Raw genomic sequence first — 21,261 nt, 5'->3', positions numbered from 1 at the left:
TATCTTCATCTATGTCTCTTCCGGGGTGTATACGGAAAATCCCGGGATCTCAAGCTCCAAAACATGTCAAGTTGTCCGCATGAACGTCACCACCACGCGCTTATTGATAAAGCTGTTGCAGGACTAATACAAGCTCACAGGTAACTGGTAACCAGACTGTTGTCTATGAGGACAGTTTGCGTTCATATTCTTCTCAATTCGTGTGGTTTATATTGTGATGATGGTACAGTGTAGTTAAACCAGTGATGTGTGTTGCTCCTGTCCAGTGTCTAGAGTACAATGAGACATGAACATGGATATTCTGAAAAGACCTGGCATCCCTGAAGACGCTGTGCAGTATAAGCTGTTTGTGGTCGCTGCTGACCCCTCAGCCCCGGAGAAAAGCCTCCAGCAGATCCTGCAGGACATCCTCGCTGAGATCACCCCTCTCCTTGTGCCCTACATCTGGCAACATCAGCCCTTCAATCTCACACAGCACCCGGAGAAAGGTGGAGTTTGATGCTTTCGCGGTTTATTTGTATTTCAAGGGATAGTTCACGTTAATATGGACATTCTGTCATCATTTACTCACCCTCCACTTATTTATGAGTTTCTTTCTTCTAATGAAAACATTTATTCGTTCATTCATTTTCTTTTCAGCTTAGTCCTTTTATTAATCTGGGGTTGCCACAGCGGAATAAACTGCCAACTTATCCAGCATATGTTTTATGCAGTGGATGCCCTTCCAGCTGCAACTCATCACTACGAAACATCCATACATTTTCATTCACACACATACTCTATGGACAATTTAGCTAAACTAATTCACTTATACCACATTCACATGTTTTTAAACTTGTGGGGGAAACCGGAGCACCCGGAGGACACCCACGTGAACACGAGGATAACATGCAAACTCCACACAGAAATGCCGACTGACCCAGCCAGGGCTCAAACCAGCAACCTTCTTGCTTTGAAGCAATTGTGCTACCCACACTAGTTCGAGCCCCGGCTGGGTCAGTTGGCATTTCTGTGTGGAGTGTGCATGTTCTCCCTGTGTTCACGTGAGTTTCCCCTGGGTGCTCCGCTTTCCCCCACTGTCCAAAGACATGCAGTACAGGTGAATTGAATAAACTAAATTGGTCATAGTCTATGTGTGTTAATGCAAGAGTGTATGGGTGTTTCCCAGTTTTGGGTATTCAGTGAAGCAATCTGCTGCATAAAACATATGCTGGACAAGTTAGCAGTTCATTCCCCTGTGGCAACCCCTGATAAATAAAGGCACTAAGCCGAAAAGAAAATGAATGAATGAATCTATAAATCATGCTAGTGTATGTTTTCACAGTGCTAGTAGCAATATCAATTGCATTTAGTTCTGCAATTTGTTTGTTTTTTGACTACCAGTGCTTCTTCTTTATGGTACTGCTAGTATGGGGGACCAAACCTGCAAATATTAAAAACAAATATAGTGTATAAGTAAATGGATAAATGTAAAAATAGAAAAATAAAGAAATATATGGCCTAAAATAGTCATATTAGATTTTTAGTTCAGTTTAACTTAAATGAATTTTTAAAATGTTTTCCCTTATTGATTATTTTCTGCTTTTATTTTTTTTTTTATGAATATTTTTGTTCTTTTAAATTTGTATATATTTTTTATATTTATTTATGGGTTTATTTATTTAAAAATCTATGTAATGCCACTTTTATTTATTTCTATATTTATTTTCATATCTATTTATTTTTGCTTAGATTTATTTTTACTTTTCAGTAAAGAAAATGGCAGCAATGGGATGTGGATGTGAAATAAAAAGCTGTGTACAGGCTTATTGACAATCTAGGAAATTTGGAAAGGTCACATCTCTCCGTTTCTTTAAAAGCTGTTAACACCATGGCAAAAGAAGTGATTACTAAATGAAAATTCTTGCATATAGCATTCAAGGGCTGGGCGTTTATCTGAAAAGTAATCGAAAACAACATTCAGAAACTATAATCTGTCAAATTTTTCCAGGTACATTTTTTCAATTACTTTCTCTACCGTGTGTTGAATCACGTGACCCCACCCTGGTATTATGTTTTATACTTATTATATTATTCTGATGTTATACTTCTGCCAAGCGCACACGTCTGGCACAGCCTTCGCATACACGTGCACCTCTCAAATTTGTTTTAACCACACCTTATAACGATGCATAGTGCAAGCTTTGTGATTGGTCAGTTTCATAGTGATAATGAGGGTAGGTGGTGCGGAGAGCCGTGTTTTAGGCAATGTGTGTTTTAATTTCAGTTGTTCAGCGTTGATGTTCAATAAATAATCAGATATAGTATAAAGTGTGTGTTTCCTTCAATTATTTTAATTCTTTGAAAATTATTTTTAAAGTAATGCACCCTTCATTCAGAAATCTCTCACTTGTAATATGTGAGCAATATTTACTGTACAAAACTTGTCACTATGAGGGCAAAAATATAACAAATAACTGTTTATTAATCGTAAATGAGTTAAAATGGTCAATTAATCGAGATTTTGATTTTAGGCCAAATCGCCCAACCCTAATAGCTACATATACATGTATGTTTGCATATACATGTATGTAATTTTTGGCACATATTTGATTTTCTTTGATTGTAAAACCATATCATATGTATATTTTATCATGCAATTGTGGTCATTATACATGTATTTTTAATTTCCATTCCACAGGGGATGTGCCTGCACATCTGGGAGGTGTTACTGAGTTCGGTGATAATGTGGAGGACGAATGGTTCATCGTTTACCTGCTCAAACACATCACACACACCTTTACTGACATAGCTGGTGTTGTCTATGACAATGACGGACAGTTTCTACTGATTGAAGCTGCTGAACACCTGCCAAAGTGGCTGGACCCTGACAGCAGTGAAAACAGGGTTGGTATTGGTGAATTGAACTACTTGGCTGTTGAGATTGTCACAATTTTTGAAATTGCAATGGTATTCTCCGAACAACATGCAAACCCCATATTCCCATTGCACATTGATATAGTGTTTTAATGTATTCACACTACATTATACCAGCCTCTCATTTAGTAAGTCCTCTATTCTATAGTAGTATTTGATTATACTCATTTACTCTGATATATTGAATGTGTTTGTTGTCTAATTTAAACGAAATCAAAGAAAGCACACATAATATACACAGATTTAAAATACAAAATGATATTGTGAGAGCTTTAATAATTCAAAAGATTGTACTATTTAATTTTAAGTTACACCTTTTTCTTTAATTATTAATTCCATGTGCATAAAAGAAATTAAACAAAGTATTGACCTTATTCTGCAATGCGGAAGTGAGCTTGATTTTGCGATTGTTTTAGAACTTCTCATTCAGCTGCCTATGAGAGAAATGACTAGGAATAATAAACAGCTGAATGCGGTCTAAATACTTACTCTACAAACAAGTGCGTTCATGACTTTACAAAAAATAATAAGAAAATGTTTTGATCAAGCAGCATAACGACCAGTTTTTAATGTCTAAAAATCAATAATAGTAGAAGTCTCGAGCCAAAAAGATTCCAATGGCTGCGCCAGCTCGTACTGTACGTGAAGAATAAGGTCAATAAAGGTTTCAAATGTATGGAGCAAAATATTAAAAGCTATGTTTCACTACCATTTACATGATGCTTAAAAGCTTCTTTCGGCACATTCTTGTAAGTTTTTATGTCTATCACATAAATCCAGGTATTTCTGTATCATGGAGAGCTGCACATAATACCCATGAGCAGTTCTTCTGGAGAGGTGGGCTTTTCAAGAGATTGCGTGCCCACTGTACGTCAGGCTCTAGAGGTGCTGCACTCACACACTGACCGATGTTTGGCCAAACAGAACATACGGTCTGCTCTGAACCAGAGGATTCATGGGTGAGAGTGACATCAACGTTCAAAATAAGCTAATGAACTGTGTGTTTTAGTGCTTCATCCTTATTTAGTTTTTAAATGGATATTTGTGTATGTGTGCAGGTATCCAGATAAAATCCAGCAGAATGTCCACTGTGCCCACTGTTATGTGCCTGCAGGCATTGCTGTGGTGTTGTCCAGGAGGCCTGATCTTATAGCCCCTGCCGTGTCCGCTTTCTATCTGCGTGACCTTGTTGATCTCCAAGCTTGCCGAACTTTCCACACCTTTCCCCCTGACACCAGAGTCATGACATCGGTAAGAAACTATTGAATTTTTTTTGTTGTTGATATCCGTACCATGGGGAAATTACTGGGTGAATCCTTTCACATACACCTCTTAGGTTTTTTATTCAGCAAGGATTCATTAAGGATGCCTTTATTGGAAAAATAACTGTGAGGGACCGAGCCAGCACGTACAGTAAGGGGCATACAAAAAAGAAGATTTTCAAAAATAATTATTTTTAATAAAGTCAAAAAGGTTTACAAAAAGTTCAAAAATAAATTAATTAAATAATTAAATCAATTGAAAGAACAATAAACTAAACAAGGAAAACAAACTGAGTTCAAACCAAACAAATCATGTCTAAACCAAAAACAGAACTCTATGAAATGACAAGACAGACCACATTTATAGCACAGGGACTAGTCCACATTAAACAAGAAGGGGGAAACAAAAACATACAATTTACAAATACAATAAACTAAGCCAAACATCTAAATACAAATCTAAATATAAAGTTAAATAAATTATAAATAAGGCAAAACTAAATATAAATCTGAATAAACAAACATTGCAAATCATTATTGAACCTAAACTAAACATGAGCTCTCCCTCCAAGCCATTAAGCCAATGGTATCGGCAGGCGGAACCAAAAGACGGCATCTCGCGGCACGTCGGACCTTTACTTGGGCGGACCACACCCGGAAACTCTGTTCCTCGTCGGCACTGCAGCACGGTAACTTAAACTCAAAGAAAACTAAATTAACAAAACATACAGTACAGATAACCGATTTTGTGTGCACCCAAAATAGTAATAAATGTACTGTGGAAAATAAAGAAAGGTAATGAGAAACTGAAAGTGTATGAGTCTTATTTAAATCAGATATGAATGAAACGAAAATGTATAAACACAATAACTGAACTGTGACCAATAAATAATCTTAAATGAATAAGTATAACGTGTGTGTGTGTGTGTGTGTGTATGTGTGCGTGCATGCCTCACTCTCAATGTGTGGCCACCACACTGGCCATCACATACTCCCTCCCTTCGGGAATGTCACTGGCACATCGGGACAAGTAGTCAGCCGTAAGGTTTTCTTTGCCAGGGACATGTCTGATAATAAACCGGAAGGGCTGCATGGCCAGGTACCAGCGGGTAATACGACTGTTGGTATCTTTCATTTCTTGAAGCCATTGTAGAGCTTTATGATCAGTCTCCAGTATAAACTCCCGGCCTAGCAGATAATACTTCAAAGAGTCCAAGGCCCACTTCACAGCCAAGCATTCCTTTTCCACAATGGAATAGCGAACTTCCCTGGGGAAGAGCTTTCGACTCAAGAAGGCCACTGGGCGTCGAGTGTCAGGGCTGCCCTGTAGCAATACAGCTCCCAGGCCTCGATCTGAAGCATCAGTTTGCAAAACAAAGGGTTGGTGGAAATCAGGGTTATGCAAGACAGAATCTTTACTCAAGGCCTTTCTGAGATCTTGGAAAGCTGCAACAGTTTCTTGGGTCCACTTCAGCTGATTGGGACTCCTTGAACCAACCATGTCAGTCAATACTGCAGCCCGCCCAGAAAAGTTGGGAATAAATCTGTGATAAAACCCAGCCATACCCAAAAAGGACCTTAACTCCTTACGGGTTTGTGGCTGTGGACACTTTTCAATGGCCCGTACCTTCTCCACCTGGGGTCGGAGCACCCCTTTACCGATAACAAACCCCAAGTACTCTGTCTCTGCCTTTGCAATGGTACACTTTTGGGGGTTAAGTGTCAGGCCGGCTGCCTGAAGGCGTTGCAGAACTTCCTGGAGATGCTGCAGATGTTGCTGCCATGTGTCACTGTACACCACAATATCATCCAGATAAGCAGCTGTAAATGATAGTCCTCGCAGTACCTGGTCCATTAGTCTTTGGAAGCTGGCCGGTGCCCCATGCAGTCCAAAGGCTAGAACCTTAAAATGGAATAGGCCCCAGGGTGTTTTAAACGAAGTGAGTTCTCTGGACTGTGGTGTCAACGGAATCTGCCAATAACCTTTTGAAAGATCAATGGTGGTTAGAAACTTTGAGGTGCCCAGTCGATCAGTGAGATCACTGATTCGTGGAGTAGGGTAAGCATCAAACTTGGTCACGGAGTTGAGGTAACGAAAGTCTATACAAAACCTTATTGACCCATCCTTTTTCGGAACAAGGACCACAGGGTGGCACCATTCGCTTTTAGAGGGTTCTATAATTCCCAGCCTCAGCATCAGATCCACCTCCTCTTTCAGCGCTTCTTGGAGACGTTCAGGGACCCTGTAACTCATTCTTCGAACTACAGCATCGGGTTTCAACTCAATATTATGTTCAATCAAGGTGGTAAAGCCAGGGTATTCTGAGAAGACTTCTGGTAAACAAATTTCTCTCACCTCATGCTGTTGCTGTGGGGACAGGTGACTCAGATCCACATCTCCTAGAGCTGACTGAGGCAGAAATACTTCAGAATCATCCTCTTCTTTGACTTGCCGGATCATCAAGCTGTGGCTAGATTCAGGAGGACGAGGAAACCATTCTTTAAGCAAATTTATATGCAGAGTACGTGTAGAATGAGCATGGTCAGATAGAGCAACTTCATAGGTGGTAGGACCTAGTTTCCTTTTAATTTCATACGGCCCCTGCCATTTTGCAAGCAGCTTACTTTCATGACTGGGCAACATCAAGAGTACCTTCTGACCGGGCTTAAACTGCCGCTCCCGAGCAGATTGATCGTACCAGGTTTTCTGGCGTGTTTGAGCTTCTGCCAAATGAGACTGAGCTAGTGCAGACATCTTTTGCAAACGTTCCCTCATCTGAATCACATAGGATGCCACATTAGTTTCATCATTTCTCTGTGGGTTTCCCTCCCAAACTTCTCGGAGTAATGCTAAGGGACCTTTGACTTCATGACCATAAAGCAACTCAAACGGGGAAAATCCAGTGGAGGCTTGTGGCACTTCCCTGTAGGCAAACAGAAGATATGGGAGCCATTGATCCCAATCAGTACCAGACTCACCAACAAACTTGCGTAGCATCTGCTTTAATGTCTGGTTAAATCTTTCGGTTAACCCATCTGTCTGGGGATGATAAGGAGTGGTTCTCAAACTCTTGATGCCCAGCAACCTATAGACCTGCTTCAGAAGATTCGACATAAAATTAGTCCCTTGATCTGTTAGAATTTCACTTGGAAAGCCAACTCTAGAGAACAGTTGCACTAGACAGGTAGCCACGTACTTGGCCTTAACTGACCTTAAGGGAAACACTTCAGGATACCTAGTGGCATAGTCAGTCACTACAAGCATAAATCGGTTACCCGAATGACTTTTCTCCACTGGTCCATCTATGTCCATTCCCAGTCGTTCGAATGGAGTGCCTATGAGTGGCAGTGGTTGGAGAGGGACCCGCCTTGGGCAGTCAGAGGACACTTTTTGACATTCAGGGCAGGTTTTACAGTACTGGGCTACTTCTGAGTTCAGACCAGGCCAATAGAAGTGTTTTCTGATCCGGGCGATGGTTTTACGTTTCCCCAGGTGGCCAGCCCAAGGAATCGAGTGACCCAGAGTAAGAATAACTTCACGGACACACTGTGGTACCACCAGTTGTGTCACTTGTCCCATCTGACGATATAGTAGACCCTGGTACATACAAAATCTTTCCTTTGTCTCTCCATCAACAGTTTTTCCATCCTCCTGCTTTGCTCTCTCCAGATAAGGAACAAGACTGGCATCCTCTTGTTGCATCTGCATAATGTTGACCGGCAGCTTAAATTTGGGTGAGAATTCAGCAAACTTATCAACAGGCATTACGGAAGCATTATATTGGATTTTCTCAAACCGTTTCTGTCGTCTGGATTTCCTAGGTTTAGTTGAGCCATCGATTTCTGCATCAAAGAATGGTAGCGTAGCAAGCAACTCTTTACTTTCGTCTCTCTTATGGCTCTGGGCTCGAGTAACAACCATGTTACAGGTGGATGGTGGCTGCAATAAGTCCCACAGTACTGGCAGGTCATGCCCCAAGACTACAGGGAAAGGTAGGTTGTCAGCTACACCGACCTCCAAGAAGTAAGTCTGACCTCTCACCTTCAGATAGACCTCTGCGGTGGGTAGCAGCTTTTCGTCACCATGCACACAGCGGACAGCCTTCAGGTTGGTGTAGCGAAGGAGGGCTGGAGAAATGCACTTCATGTGTACCAAAGTCTGATCACTCCCGGTATCAACCAAAGCAATCATTTCCTTTCCATTAATCTCAACAGTGGTGCTTGCTGGTGAGCGTTCAGCTTTAGGGGCTGGCTTTACCAGATGCCTGGGCACATAACACAGGTGAGTATTCTTGATTACATTTCTAGGGCACATGGGCTTGGTATGACCTTCTTGATTACATAGGTAACATATTGGCATTTTCCTATAATTCTTAGGAGCATTGACAAATGCAGGCCCTCCTCCAGGAGGCTTACCAGCACCAGGGAAGTTTCTCATAGACTGCTGGGGGGGATTTGCTCTCCGGTCATCTCGGCTGGATTTCCACCACCAGGACTGATTTCTCTGACGTGCTGCCACAAACACATCTGCCAGTGTTGCCGCTTGTGAAGCCGACTGTGGATCATGTTCTCGTACCCACACCTGTAGCTCTGGAGACAACATTCTCAAGTATTGTTCAAGAATGATCACTTCACCAACTTCTTCAATAGACTTACTTTTTGGCTGCATCCATTTCCCATACAGTTCTTTTAACCTCACATATAGTTCTTTAGGGCTTTCAAGGTGTTCTACTTCAAGAGACCGAAACCTCTGCCTGTAGGTTTCTCGACTGATGTCATATTTCCTTAATACTGCAGATTTAAGTTCATCATAATTCAAAGATTCATCAACATCCATGTGAACATAAGCAGCCCGGGCCTTACCCGTCAGAAGGGGAATCAGATGAAATACCCACTCCTCTTTTGGCCATCGGCAAACTGCTGCCATTCTCTCAAAAGTAATTAGGAAATGTTCAACATCATCACCATCAGACAACTTTTCCAATTTAGGCTCTTTAAGTTGGCACTGACCTGTATCACGGGCTTCAGCTCCCTCTCTCCGACAGGTACTTGACTGAGATAATGGCCTACTTGGACCAGCACCCTCATCTGGGTGATCCAAATCATCTTGAGATGTTACCAACGTATTTGGAACAGGAGTGGTGCGAGCCTGCACCTCCAGCTGCAACAGGCCAAACTGATGATGGAGAGCTTTGAATCGGCGCTCCTGCTGGGCCAGCTCTGCCATCCTTTGTGCTTCCTGAGCCTCCATTTTTACCATGTGAGCTCTCAACAAGCCTGTCAAGTCAGCTATTGTTGGTTCAGTGCATTCAGTCTCCACATCAAATTCTCTCACCTCCTGTAATTCTTTATCCCCCAGCTCTTGTGCAATTTCATCCAGTTGCTCCACTGAAACAGCCTTTGGGGCTCCTCTTCGTCCTCCTCGGTTCATGGCCCAGAAAGTTCACCAAAGAAAAAAAACTATGCCCCCTACTGGCAAAATCCCACTTCTGACACCACTTGTGAGGGACCGAGCCAGCACGTACAGTAAGGGGCATACAAAAAAGAAGATTTTCAAAAATAATTATTTTTAATAAAGTCAAAAAGGTTTACAAAAAGTTCAAAAATAAATTAATTAAATAATTAAATCAATTGAAAGAACAATAAACTAAACAAGGAAAACAAACTGAGTTCAAACCAAACAAATCATGTCTAAACCAAAAACAGAACTCTATGAAATGACAAGACAGACCACATTTATAGCACAGGGACTAGTCCACATTAAACAAGAAGGGGGAAACAAAAACATACAATTTACAAATACAATAAACTAAGCCAAACATCTAAATACAAATCTAAATATAAAGTTAAATAAATTATAAATAAGGCAAAACTAAATATAAATCTGAATAAACAAACATTGCAAATCATTATTGAACCTAAACTAAACATGAGCTCTCCCTCCAAGCCATTAAGCCAATGGTATCGGCAGGCGGAACCAAAAGACGGCATCTCGCGGCACGTCGGACCTTTACTTGGGCGGACCACACCCGGAAACTCTGTTCCTCGTCGGCACTGCAGCACGGTAACTTAAACTCAAAGAAAACTAAATTAACAAAACATACAGTACAGATAACCGATTTTGTGTGCACCCAAAATAGTAATAAATGTACTGTGGAAAATAAAGAAAGGTAATGAGAAACTGAAAGTGTATGAGTCTTATTTAAATCAGATATGAATGAAACGAAAATGTATAAACACAATAACTGAACTGTGACCAATAAATAATCTTAAATGAATAAGTATAACGTGTGTGTGTGTGTGTGTGTGTGTGTATGTGTGCGTGCATGCCTCACTCTCAATGTGTGGCCACCACACTGGCCATCACAATAACATACATGATAACTTCATTGACATTTATTGCTATTTTTTAAGTTATAAAAGTTCTAATATCCCCAGTAACCCTAAAAAAAAGTATTTTAATGAGTGCCTTTTAAAGGGTTAGTTCACCCAAAAATTGATCGTCTGCCATCATTTACTCACCCTTGAATTGTTTTAAACACAAAAGAAGATATTTTGAAGAATGCATTCAATAAAATATTTCCTTTTCTGTTAAAAAAAATCAAACTAGTTTGACTAGACCATGTTTCATGCTATTTAGTGCACTCAAACGACCACTACTCCATCATTAAAAGCCAGATAAGCATATATTCATTCTCTGGGTGAATACCTATTGTACAATGCAAATTTTGATTGATGTCTTTTGGAACAGTAGTGTTTAAGAAATGATGGGGAAAAATATTGCCTCCACATGTGTACGGAAGGTGATAGGTGTTAACAGTGTTTTGTACACCATTAAAATAGTGTTCCGCACAGGGCGCATAACTTCAATTCGGCAAAAATGGACATTGTCTTATTAAAAAACAATGTCAGAATAAACTATGTTTATATGTGTTTAACTTGAAATTAATGTTACATTTAATAACTTTTTATGAAAGTTTGAAATCATATAACTTGACAATCATTTGATTTTTATATCACGTTTATTTTGCTACAGCATGACAATTTAGAATATTAAAACATTAAATTCATGTAAATTAACGCTAACTTGTTTGACTTTTTATGAACAGCAACATCATCACTGCACAAAGATTAACCAAACAGTGTTTGCAGCCTGTCTCTTAGGCTCTCTTTTTGCCATGTGATCATCACCTGATGTTTAAATATCCCCATTTCTAAGCCTTTATTCAACAAAAGATGATTTATTTAACGATTTGTCATAACATAAAATTAATTTCATAATTATTGTGTAATACTGTGTGATGCATAAATGAAATGCAAATGCATATTTTCCTTACTCTAAATGTCTCCCCATCCAAAGCCACACTCGTTGGCTTGCCCACTGTCTATTTTCAAGCACATTATGTGGATGTAGCAAACTTATTAAGTTTTCTCGGAAACATATGGTAGGAGGATCTCTGTTGTGCTTGGGGGTGAGCGAGTAAGAAATAAAGATTACACACATATATAGTTATTCTACGTCCTGTAAGTTTTTATTCAGAGATTTGCGTTAAAAGGGAATCTGTACGGAACGTTGCGTACGAAACATGGTTAGCCTACGTTAAGCAAATGATGACAGAATTTCCATTTCTTTGGTTAAGTTATCGCTTTAAAGGGACCTCTTGTGTTTTTGACACTTTCAGTTTCCTTAAGTGCGTACACTTGATAGTAGTCCTGAGTTTTCTTGTGAGAACATACAGTATCACACATGTAAATACTTTCATTTACAAAGTTTGTCTGTAATATATACATTTTAAACTTAAAATCAATTGCACGTAGAGGTTTTGTTTGCTGTTGCCAGAGTAACTGAGGCACAAGCTGTAAGGCTCTGCCCCTTCTGGAAAAGGGACATCAGCAGCCATTTGCATTTAAACAGAAACACAAAAACAATTTTAAATAATAGTTTTTGTAAACAACAGTAACTTTAATCTCTTCCCTTTCCCCTTCCACACATAGGTAAAGTTTACTCGATGCTTGTATGCACAGCTGCAACAACAGAGTTTTGTTCCAGACCGGCGGAGTGGTTTCAGTCTTCCCGCTCGCTCTCATCCCCAGTACAGGGCTCACGAGCTGGGTATGAAACTGGTGAGTGCTTGACATCCGGTTTCTTGCTCTCTAATCATGTAAAATTAAATAAAAATTCTTCAAATATATATTTTTTATTTTCATTTTTTATTATTACTGTTTAATGTATTTAATGCACTGGCCGATAGCTCTCTGCAACTTTCACATGGTCGACCACTGAAGCTAAGCAGGGCTGCGCCTGGTCAGTACCTTGATGGGAGACCACATAGGAAAGCTAGGTTGCTGCCGGAAGTTGTGTTAATGAGACCAGCAGGGAGGCGCTCAACCTGCGGTCTATGTGGGTCCTAACGCCCCAGTATATTGATGGGGACTCTATACTGCTCAGTGAGCGCTGTCTTTTGGATGAGACGTCAAGCCGAGAGCCTGACTCTCTGTTGTCATTAAAAATCCCAGGATGTCCTTCAAAAAAGAGTAGAGGTTGAACCCAAATTTACTCACTGGCCTCTGCCTATCATGGCCTCCTAATCATCCCCATATTATAATTTGCTTCATCGCTTTGTCTCCTCTCCACTAATCAGCTAGTGTGTGGTGTGTGAAATGGCACAATATGGATGCTGTCACATCATCCAGGTGGATGCTGCACACTCATTGCAAACACCCATTGTGTAAAGCACATTAAGTGTCTAGTAAGGTGCTATATAAATGTAAGGAATTATTATTATTATTTAATGCATCTTTTGTTATGTAGAATGTGAATTTGTGCAACTGGTGTACATAGCGCTAACACATTGTACGTTCTATTAATGTTTAAGGCCCATGGCTTTGAAATCTTGTGCTCCAAAAATGGAGAGTCTTCATCAGATCAAGAGCCTTCAGTGAGCAGCAACCCATTATGGAGAGGATTTTTAGAGAGCCTCAAAAAGAATGGATACTTTAAGGTAAGAAAGTATTTCTGTGCTCAAAGTATTTAAATCACGCAAATGATCCAAACATTGCTTTGCCAGAGAATGTGAAAGATATTAATAAATGTGTTTTTGTTAATCCAGGGGAATCTAGAAGGATCTGCTCGATACAAAGAGCTGATGACATCAGCGGAGAGTTTCTTCAGACAGTCAGTGACAAGAACTCACCGGTTAGAGGAGCTTTTACCATTCATTTTATTTTTTCTTACTCATGTCCCTTCAATATTTATTTTTTGAAGTCTGTGTGGTAATCAGCACCAGGCGATAAACAATATCCTATTGACATCATAAAGATAAATCGCTAACTATTATGAGCTCTGGTTAAGTTCTGCTTGATATGGATTAATCTGTCAGCTTAATCACACAGCTGAAATAGAAAGCATCTACAGCGGTTTGTAAATCAGACTACTGAGTATTTATTTAAAAGTTTGGTTTTGTCAACCACAAACTCAAACACTTGATTCTCATGGTGTTTTCAGTGTTTGCTTTTCAATGTATGTTGATTACAAGCAAAGTCCCTTTAAGGCAAGTTTTTTCACTCAACGACCATCTTTTAAATGCCTCTCGGGTAGTATGCTCAGGCATTCTGTTTGAATGGGGAAACATCAAATTCTCCAAAAATACTTGTCAAGTTTACAATTAAATTTCATATTAGGAATCGGCAATAAAATTAACAACTTTCTCTTTAGTTTTATTTCTACACGGTCGAATCACTTAAATCTGCAGAAACTCTGGTCTAATCTGAGACCCTCCCCAGAAGAATAGTCAGTCTATAACGATCAGTGATTGGCTCCTGTACTAGAAGGCGGGTCTTCATTCGCCATATTGACCGTTACACTTTTCCCTATTTAAAACTGTACGAGTGACACGTCTTGTGTATTCTATAGTCTTTGCTACAAGATCTTCATGTTCAGCTGTTTTGGGAGTTGTTTCATGAGCTGTTAACCTTTAGTTTAAATAAAACCGCTGAAAAATCCACATTGAAACTCGGAAAATCTTTTTTACTCAAATTTGACAATAAATGGTTTGTTTAACTTGACGAAGCTGACACAAATGTGTGTTTGAAATGTACTTCCTAAAGTAGTAACATTAGGTAGTTTTTTTTTTTTTTAAGAATATGGTACCAGCAAGATATTTTTTCATTGGTTTTAATCATTACAATTGTGCAGGATTTTAACTAAAATATAAAAATTCAATGCATTGCTGTAAATAAAATTTTACATTTTCATTTGATTACATTTAAGAAGATTATGTTAAAGTTAATTATTTTTATTTGACATCACTTTGATGATGACTTTGATAACCAAGTTTATTGGATATTAAACCTTAAAACACAAATTGGACTATAACAAAACTGCAACAAAAATTAAGGTCAGCACGTTTTATTATTAAATAAAATTATTGCTCTCAGAGAAGGATTTGTTTAGTTGATAAAAAGATAAAAAGAAAGGGTCTTTGGAACATTTTACAGGGTTCATACAGTTATGGAAAACCTGGAAAAGTCATGGCATTTTCCAGGCCTGGAAAAGTTTTGGAAAAATCAAAAAAACTTACGAAGTTATGTAAAAGTCATTAAAATTAGTTGAAGAAATATCTGTATACTTTGACCAAACTCTCACAATATTAGTTATGTCTAAGCATTAACTAAATCAATTTTACATCGATATAAAAATAATTCAAACTAAAAAGATTGTTGCATGTTTTATGATATGCTGTAATAAAATTGAACGTGCATTGTTTTTCTTATTACTTAAAAAGTATACATATAATTTACATCAGTTTGAGCATGCAAAATTCTGTCGAATGGCGCTGCGAAAAAGGGCAGGATTCAACAAGATAATTAGCCATTTAAAAAAGCGTGATTGCTCCATATTTTAAATTTCTGTCCAGAGAGGTCATGTTTTGATCCTCGATCGGTCTAACGCAATCATGTGATGTGATTTCGCTGGTCAGAATTCACCAAGCTTGAACTTTGCAACGTAGCGAACTGCGAAACTTGATGCACGACCTTGCATTTACGGTCTGACGCATTTGTCTGCGTATGAATGGAAGTCTATGGGGAGAAAAGTCCAGTGTGACCGATGCAGGGCTGGAACTGAACTGTGCAGGGCTGCAGCCCTCCAGGAACTGGTTTTGACACCTGTGTTTTACATAAAATTTACTTGAAAGTCCTGGAAAAGTCATGGAATTTTAATTGTAAAAATGTGTATGAACCCTGATTTTATTAAATAATACAAAAACAAGCATAAAATGAGAAACATATTATTCATATATTCTGTTGTCATATAAAAAATGGAGTAGTTATGCTGAAAATTCAGCTTTAAATCGAAAGGATAAATTACAGTAATTTCAAGTCGTAGTAATGTTTCACAACATTATTGATCAATATCAATAAATGCAGCCTTGGTAAATGTTGACTCTGAGAACTTGAATTGAACTGCTAGAGAGGCACGGTTCAAACTAAAGTGTTTATTAACAGCGGGCTCAAAAGGCACACAGCAGCTTCACCTTGTACCGACACACCTCATACCGCATGACCACCTGATTGAGTGAGAGCGAGGTAGAGGGGGAGGAGCTACACATAACACTACAGATCCCATATGAGTAGGGTGAAGCTGCAGGCCCGGAGACCCAAGTGCATGCTCAGACATGCACTTCCAGACCTATTATTTTCTCAGACAGTGCTACGGTACCTGCTGTTGGGTTGGGTGAAGCAGCAGGTATGGAGACCCAACTGCACGCTTAAACCACCACTTTCTAGCAAGCAGCAACATCGGACACATAATTAAGGTTATTGATTTTTATTAAAGCAATTCCTACAAATTTTCAGGTTTTATGGGATAAATCAGTGTGGCATCTTATTACACCAACAAGCAATTATTTCAGTGTTTGATTTGATCAAAATTTGTGTCAAAAGAGCATTATTTTATCATATCAGCTTGCTCTTATTTTCAGTGTTATTGTACCATTCTGGGACAATTTTCTAGCAATTTTTTCTTGCAAAATAAAAAAAAATAGAAAGTAAAAATAAAATGTACAATATAGAACAATTAATATTTGTAACATATTTTAGTGCTATTTAGGTCTACTGTACATATTACTGTATTATCTTTGTAACATTTTAGTGCTATGTAGGTCTACTGTACGTATTACTGTATTATCTGTCTGAAAGTGCTACCACAGGCAATAACAGTAACATAATAACAGTTTAACAATTGTTAAAAAAAGTTCTGTAATAATTACAAATAAGATTTGGAAATCAAGATATCAGTTAATCTGCATAGAATTTACAATTTGAGCTCTCTTAGGTTAAGGCAAAAATAATTTGCTTGTGACTTGTGTATTTTTTTTCCCCAGTGGATAATATAATTCAAAAAGAGGAGTCTCTGCCAACACTAATACAGTGCACCAAATGCTGCAGATGTTTCCACTGTTTTTTTGTTTTTTTGAGAAATGAAAAGTCTCCCCATCAAGAATGTAAAGCATTTATTTTATTTGATGTTAAATTCTACGTAATAATTTTTAATCCAATTATTATTTTTCACCATTTTTTATCTGCATTGTTCACAGCTCGATGACTTGTAGGACCTTATGAAAAAGTAGTTTGTTGTAAGAAAATTACTCAGAGAACTATAATTTATTGTATGTAAAGAAAGAGATAATATTCATTCCATCAACTTGACACTAAACAGTGTGATAAATTCTTAATGATAAAAAAACAAATTACTAAAATTATTTAAGTAACGAAACTATATCTATTTGTAAATACAATTTATAAAACTACAACAGAATTAATGCATTAAATGATAATCTAGTATGTTTAATATTTTATAAAATAATGTATTCAATCATAGCGTAATATTTTATAGTAGAAAAATAGTGTTTACACTTTATAAGCAGTTGAATTCAGTTTAGGCGATTTTTATTTATTTATTTATTTATTTATTTTTAAACAGCTGGTGGCACTGTCTGAGAAAACGATAGGTCTGGAGGTGCAGGTCTGTGCGTGAAGTTGAGTCTTCGGGCCTGCAGCTTCATAATGTTGTCCAGTATACACACTATCATAAAGATCATTGCACTACATTAAACAACTATCTTTTTAGTATAAAATTACTAAATGATACATTATAATCAATGATATGACAAAATTTTGCTAATTGCTGATTTTACTCTTTCTTAAGGCCTGATATTCATAATCCTGGCGGTGAGGTGTTAAAGGTGTTACAAAGCGCCTCCTACAGTCTAGAAGACCTAAAAAAACAAGAAGCAAATCTGCCACCAGAGGACAGTATGTACCACTTTACCTCACATTTTCAAAGAGAATCATTTTCTCATTGGTTTGCACATACTGACATCAAATCAGGAGTCTGATCCATCATTTTGAAAGTGAATCCAAGTCATTTGAATACACTTTATTTGTAGGTGATGCGTGGCTGGACATCTCACCTCAGGAGCTGGAGAGGCTGCTGGCAGAGCGAGGAGGTCGAGGAGGGACTGGTGAAGAGGTGCAGGAGGAGGAATCGGGATACAGTCTGATCGCTGTGACTCAAGGCATGAAGAACTTCATCAATGCCATGTCCTCGCATGAAGGAGCTGAAATACCAAGGTAATGACACTCGCTCTGAATGACTAACTATTCATTTTAAAGCACTGTGATTATTGATGTCCCACCCCCTTAATGCGTTTCAGATCCTGCTTGGCTGAGCCTTTTAGGTTTGATCCAGATTCAGTTACTAGTGCCCTTGATAGACTTCTGGGTGAGTTTGATTTTCAGTGATATTAGAACATGCAAAATGGTCTCATTGGTTTGAAATCTTGTTAACCCAGCAAAGGTTGCTACAGGAACTGTTGGTTCTTAAAGTCTCAAGTTCGAATCATATTTAAGGCCGTGAAATTTTTATTTTGTGTATCTGAAACGTCTTAATAGCAGAATAAGCTAATGTGAATATTAAAATGAAATACATCACAAATAAAAACAAGCCCTTTAAAAATATGAATATGCTGCTACTATGCATTTTTACATATTTACACATTTATAACACAGTGTTGTGGATTTATGATTGTGTTTACATGATATTGTTCATATTATACTTTTTAACTTGTTGCATTTCTAAAAAGCAGAGATGTGTTGTCTATGCTTATAAATATATACTGCCCCCCCAAAAAATAAAGGGAACACTTAAACAAGTATGTTTCAAATAAACCATATATAATTAATCAATCTATATATACACCTTAACACACATAAAGTTATATATGTTTATGTTATCTATATGTAGACACTTAAGTACTGGGTATTATCAATTTTGTAATTTCTTTATATTAAGTTTTGTTCATACCCCAGGTGTATGTGTATTAGTGGTGTAATGGATCACAAATCTCACTGTTCGGATCACATAATGGCTTTTTAGTCACAGATCTGACCATTTTTCCGATCAGCTAACAAGTGGAGGAGACAGATGTTATTTACTTTCCATTCATTACAAAAACAGTACTGCAAGTCACTTTTGGTTTAACAAACAGAACTTAAAACCTGTCATTTTATTACAAATAAAGAAGAAATAATCAGCTGAATACAAATAAATAGTAAAATGTTCAGTACTGTAAAAAAAAATCACTGTTACCACTACTGTTGCTGATTATGCTAAATGTAGAAATCTAACATTAGAATTTATTCAATCTATATTTATTTTTAGTCTCATTTTCTATAAATGATTCGGTTATTCACTCATAAAACTTCATGTTTCATTGCTATATTATTCATTTTTGAAGAATTATTCATTGGCATATTTTTGTTTGGCGCCACCTTTAGGTTAAAAAATTTAAATACTGCCTACAACTTTCATTTTTGAGCATATGATGATGATTTTAATCTTTACCATAAACATCAGTGGTATTATCTAAACCACAATATAAACTGTTATCCCAATACTGTTGTGTTATTTAACTGTTAGTTACTTCATAACAAACTCACAAGACTAAAAACTGAAACACAGATTTGAATGCAGCATTTCGAGGGATTAATAAACATGCAGATCACCATCATTTATCATTTATGTTGTGTGGTTGTTGAAATCCCAATCTTTTAAGGATTAATCATGCAGCTTTCACTGAATGCATTAATGCAGGCTAAACAAGTAGTGAACGAAAACACCTTTAATAACCCAAGAAACCCACCACATCCTGAATATTCTACCACGACTTCTTCGTCATCATTATATTTTACAGCCTAAATGCTTTCACACATGTGATTTGAATAACATGAGAGGCGATCTCTCTGATCATTACAAAATTATGATTAATCTGCAAAAAAAATGTGCTTTATATTTTGTAAAGTGGTTTAAATCAGTGTTTCTCAACCACATTTCTGGGGGCCCACCATCACTGCATGTTTTGGATGTCACACTCATTACAGGTCTTTCAGACTCTGCTAATGAGCTGATGATCTGAATCAGGTGTGTTTGGTTAAAGAGACATGGAAAATGTGAAGAGCTGGTGGTACTCCAGGAATGTGGTTGAGAAACACTGGTTTAAATTATTTATAATGTAATTTGTTGGTTTTGATCTTTGATGTTGACCACAACTCTCAAATTTCTGCTTATTTTTATGCCTTCCAATACAGAAGATAAATAAATAATTTTTCTCTTCCTGTTGCACAGGAGCTAAAGATGATGAGCTAGACTCTGATGACTTTGAAGATGAGGATGATGACGACGATGATGATGACGATGAAGCAGTGCAGAGCAGTGTCCCTCAGGAGCAGGCAACCGGTGCAGAGACATTGGACAATCTCAGGAAATACATGGATGAAATGGACCAGGAGCTGCAAAGCACAAACATTGGCAAAAGCTTTACCCAGAACAACAGAGTGAGTCTCCACACACAATCTCTATCCTTCAACCCAAAACTTTGTATATCAATCATTTTTAATCTCTCTCTTTCCTTACAGTCCAGCAATAAAGCTGAGGCATCTAAAAGCTCATCTTCCACCTCGGCCTCAGAGCTGCTTGAGGATGAAATCCAGCCGCTTGATGTGGATCTCAACCTGGTTACCAATCTACTAGAGTCTCTGTCCTCACAGGCGGGTCTGGCCGGTCCAGCATCAAACCTACTGCAGAGTCTAGGTCTTCACATCCCACCTGACGCAGATCAGCCCTGAAGTGGTGAAGAGACTTATCTAACACTGCCCACTCACGCACACACTCATCGGTCCTTCACCTACTGCGCCTCTATCTGCTGCCTGTCATTTATGCTCCACACCCTGATCTGAAATAGCAGTCCGTACCCTGGTGTTTCCTTTGACACACAGCACTTCTATATTTAAAAAAAACTCCAATGGAGATTTCTTATTAGAGCAGTTACAAGGTATGAGAAGTTGCTGATCATGATGTTTTCAATCAAATATATATGTTTTTGATTAAGATTTTCTGATGTTTGTTTTTTTTTTATTTTTTCAAATTTTAAATAATGAATATCTACCTTTTCCCACACATTTCTGATTATGGGTTGCACTTCTAGTTTGGGGAACTTTCAAAAGAAACCAAATTAAACAATTTATCTGAAATATTATGGTTACACTACCAATAATCCATATCTGTAGTAAAATCAAAGTCTGAAATACATTTTAACTTTAAGCTCTATTTTTGTCAGTTGTGGAAAGAGTACTGAAAAATCATACTTAAGTAAAAGTACCACTACTTGCCTAGAAATGTAGTGCTAGTAAAAGTATATGTTGGAAATATTACCCAAAGTATGAGTAAAAAGTAAGCCTTTCAAAAGTACTCAAGAGTAGTGAGTATTATGCTGTGAAAAGCATTTACATGTTATTTGTGGATGTGTGTAAACGTAACATTCTGTAGTGCATCTAGTTATTGCCCAGCAGGCACACAATGTCATAAGACGTTAATATTAGGTAAGATTTAGGTTGTAATGTTAGGTGATTAATTTTCAGCGTCTAGCCAGCGTCTAAGGACAACGTAATTTTGACGTCCAATAATGATGTCAAATGACGCTAACGTTTGGTTCATTTTAGATTGTTAGAAAGTGACCAAAATCCA

General features: G+C 37.9%; 2 protein-coding genes across 6 annotated transcripts; one reads left to right on the top strand and one right to left on the bottom strand.

Moving 5' to 3' along the window:
- Positions 1 to 54: 54 nt before the first annotated feature.
- ecd (ecdysoneless homolog (Drosophila)) lies at positions 55 to 20,625 on the top strand. Of its 4 annotated transcripts, none has more exons than NM_199891.3 (13): positions 55 to 140; positions 267 to 488; positions 2,681 to 2,886; positions 3,697 to 3,875; positions 3,975 to 4,167; positions 12,174 to 12,302; positions 13,055 to 13,180; positions 13,289 to 13,374; positions 17,386 to 17,492; positions 17,627 to 17,810; positions 17,894 to 17,961; positions 19,864 to 20,072; positions 20,154 to 20,625. In NM_199891.3, exons 2-13 carry the CDS (start codon positions 293 to 295, stop codon positions 20,361 to 20,363), a joined length of 1,893 nt encoding a protein of 630 aa, NP_956185.3. In that variant the 5' UTR covers positions 55 to 140; positions 267 to 292; the 3' UTR covers positions 20,364 to 20,625. The 4 variants fall into 4 exon arrangements, with proteins under 4 accessions (NP_956185.3, XP_087144469.1, XP_087144470.1 ...); XM_087288343.1 differs by having other exon boundaries at positions 64 to 140; positions 17,624 to 17,810; XM_087288344.1 differs by lacking the exons at positions 55 to 140; positions 267 to 488; positions 2,681 to 2,886; positions 3,697 to 3,875; positions 3,975 to 4,167 and adding an exon at positions 10,015 to 10,242 and having other exon boundaries at positions 17,624 to 17,810.
- Positions 4,354 to 9,889, bottom strand: LOC141378554 (uncharacterized). 2 transcript variants are annotated; one of them, XM_087290330.1, is made up of 2 exons: positions 6,290 to 9,889; positions 4,354 to 6,161 (listed from the first exon to the last, which is right to left on the bottom strand). In XM_087290330.1, the coding sequence occupies exons 1-2, from the start codon at positions 9,607 to 9,609 to the stop codon at positions 6,110 to 6,112; spliced, it is 3,372 nt and encodes a 1,123-aa protein (XP_087146456.1). In that variant the 5' UTR covers positions 9,610 to 9,889; the 3' UTR covers positions 4,354 to 6,109. The 2 variants fall into 2 exon arrangements, with proteins under 2 accessions (XP_087146456.1, XP_087146457.1); XM_087290331.1 differs by having other exon boundaries at positions 4,354 to 8,443; positions 8,595 to 8,768.
- Positions 20,626 to 21,261: the final 636 nt, after the last annotated feature.

The sequence above is a fragment of the Danio rerio genome, chromosome 17 (genome assembly GCF_052040795.2).
Source record: "Danio rerio strain M-AB ecotype USA chromosome 17, GRCz13ab, whole genome shotgun sequence".
NCBI classification, from domain to species: Eukaryota; Metazoa; Chordata; class Actinopteri; order Cypriniformes; family Danionidae; genus Danio; species Danio rerio.
The sequence above is the reverse complement of the archived record's forward strand: the minus strand, read 5'-3'. Positions and strand labels throughout refer to the sequence as shown.

Excerpts from the sequence above, each read along its gene's own strand:
- ecd (XM_087288343.1), top strand. The coding sequence starts at position 287 with ATGAACATGGATATTCTGAAAAGACCTGGCATCCCTGAAGACGCTGTG. Across the intron at positions 13,181-13,288 it reads AAAAGAATGGATACTTTAAG|GGGAATCTAGAAGGATCTGC; the intron begins GTAAGAAAGTAT and ends TTGTTAATCCAG. Across the intron at positions 17,811-17,893 it reads GAAGGAGCTGAAATACCAAG|ATCCTGCTTGGCTGAGCCTT; the intron begins GTAATGACACTC and ends AATGCGTTTCAG.
- LOC141378554 (XM_087290330.1), bottom strand. The coding sequence starts at position 9,609 with ATGAACCGAGGAGGACGAAGAGGAGCCCCAAAGGCTGTTTCAGTGGAG. Across the intron at positions 6,162-6,289 it reads AAAAAGGATGGGTCAATAAG|GTTATTGGCAGATTCCGTTG; the intron begins GTTTTGTATAGA and ends ATCTTTCAAAAG.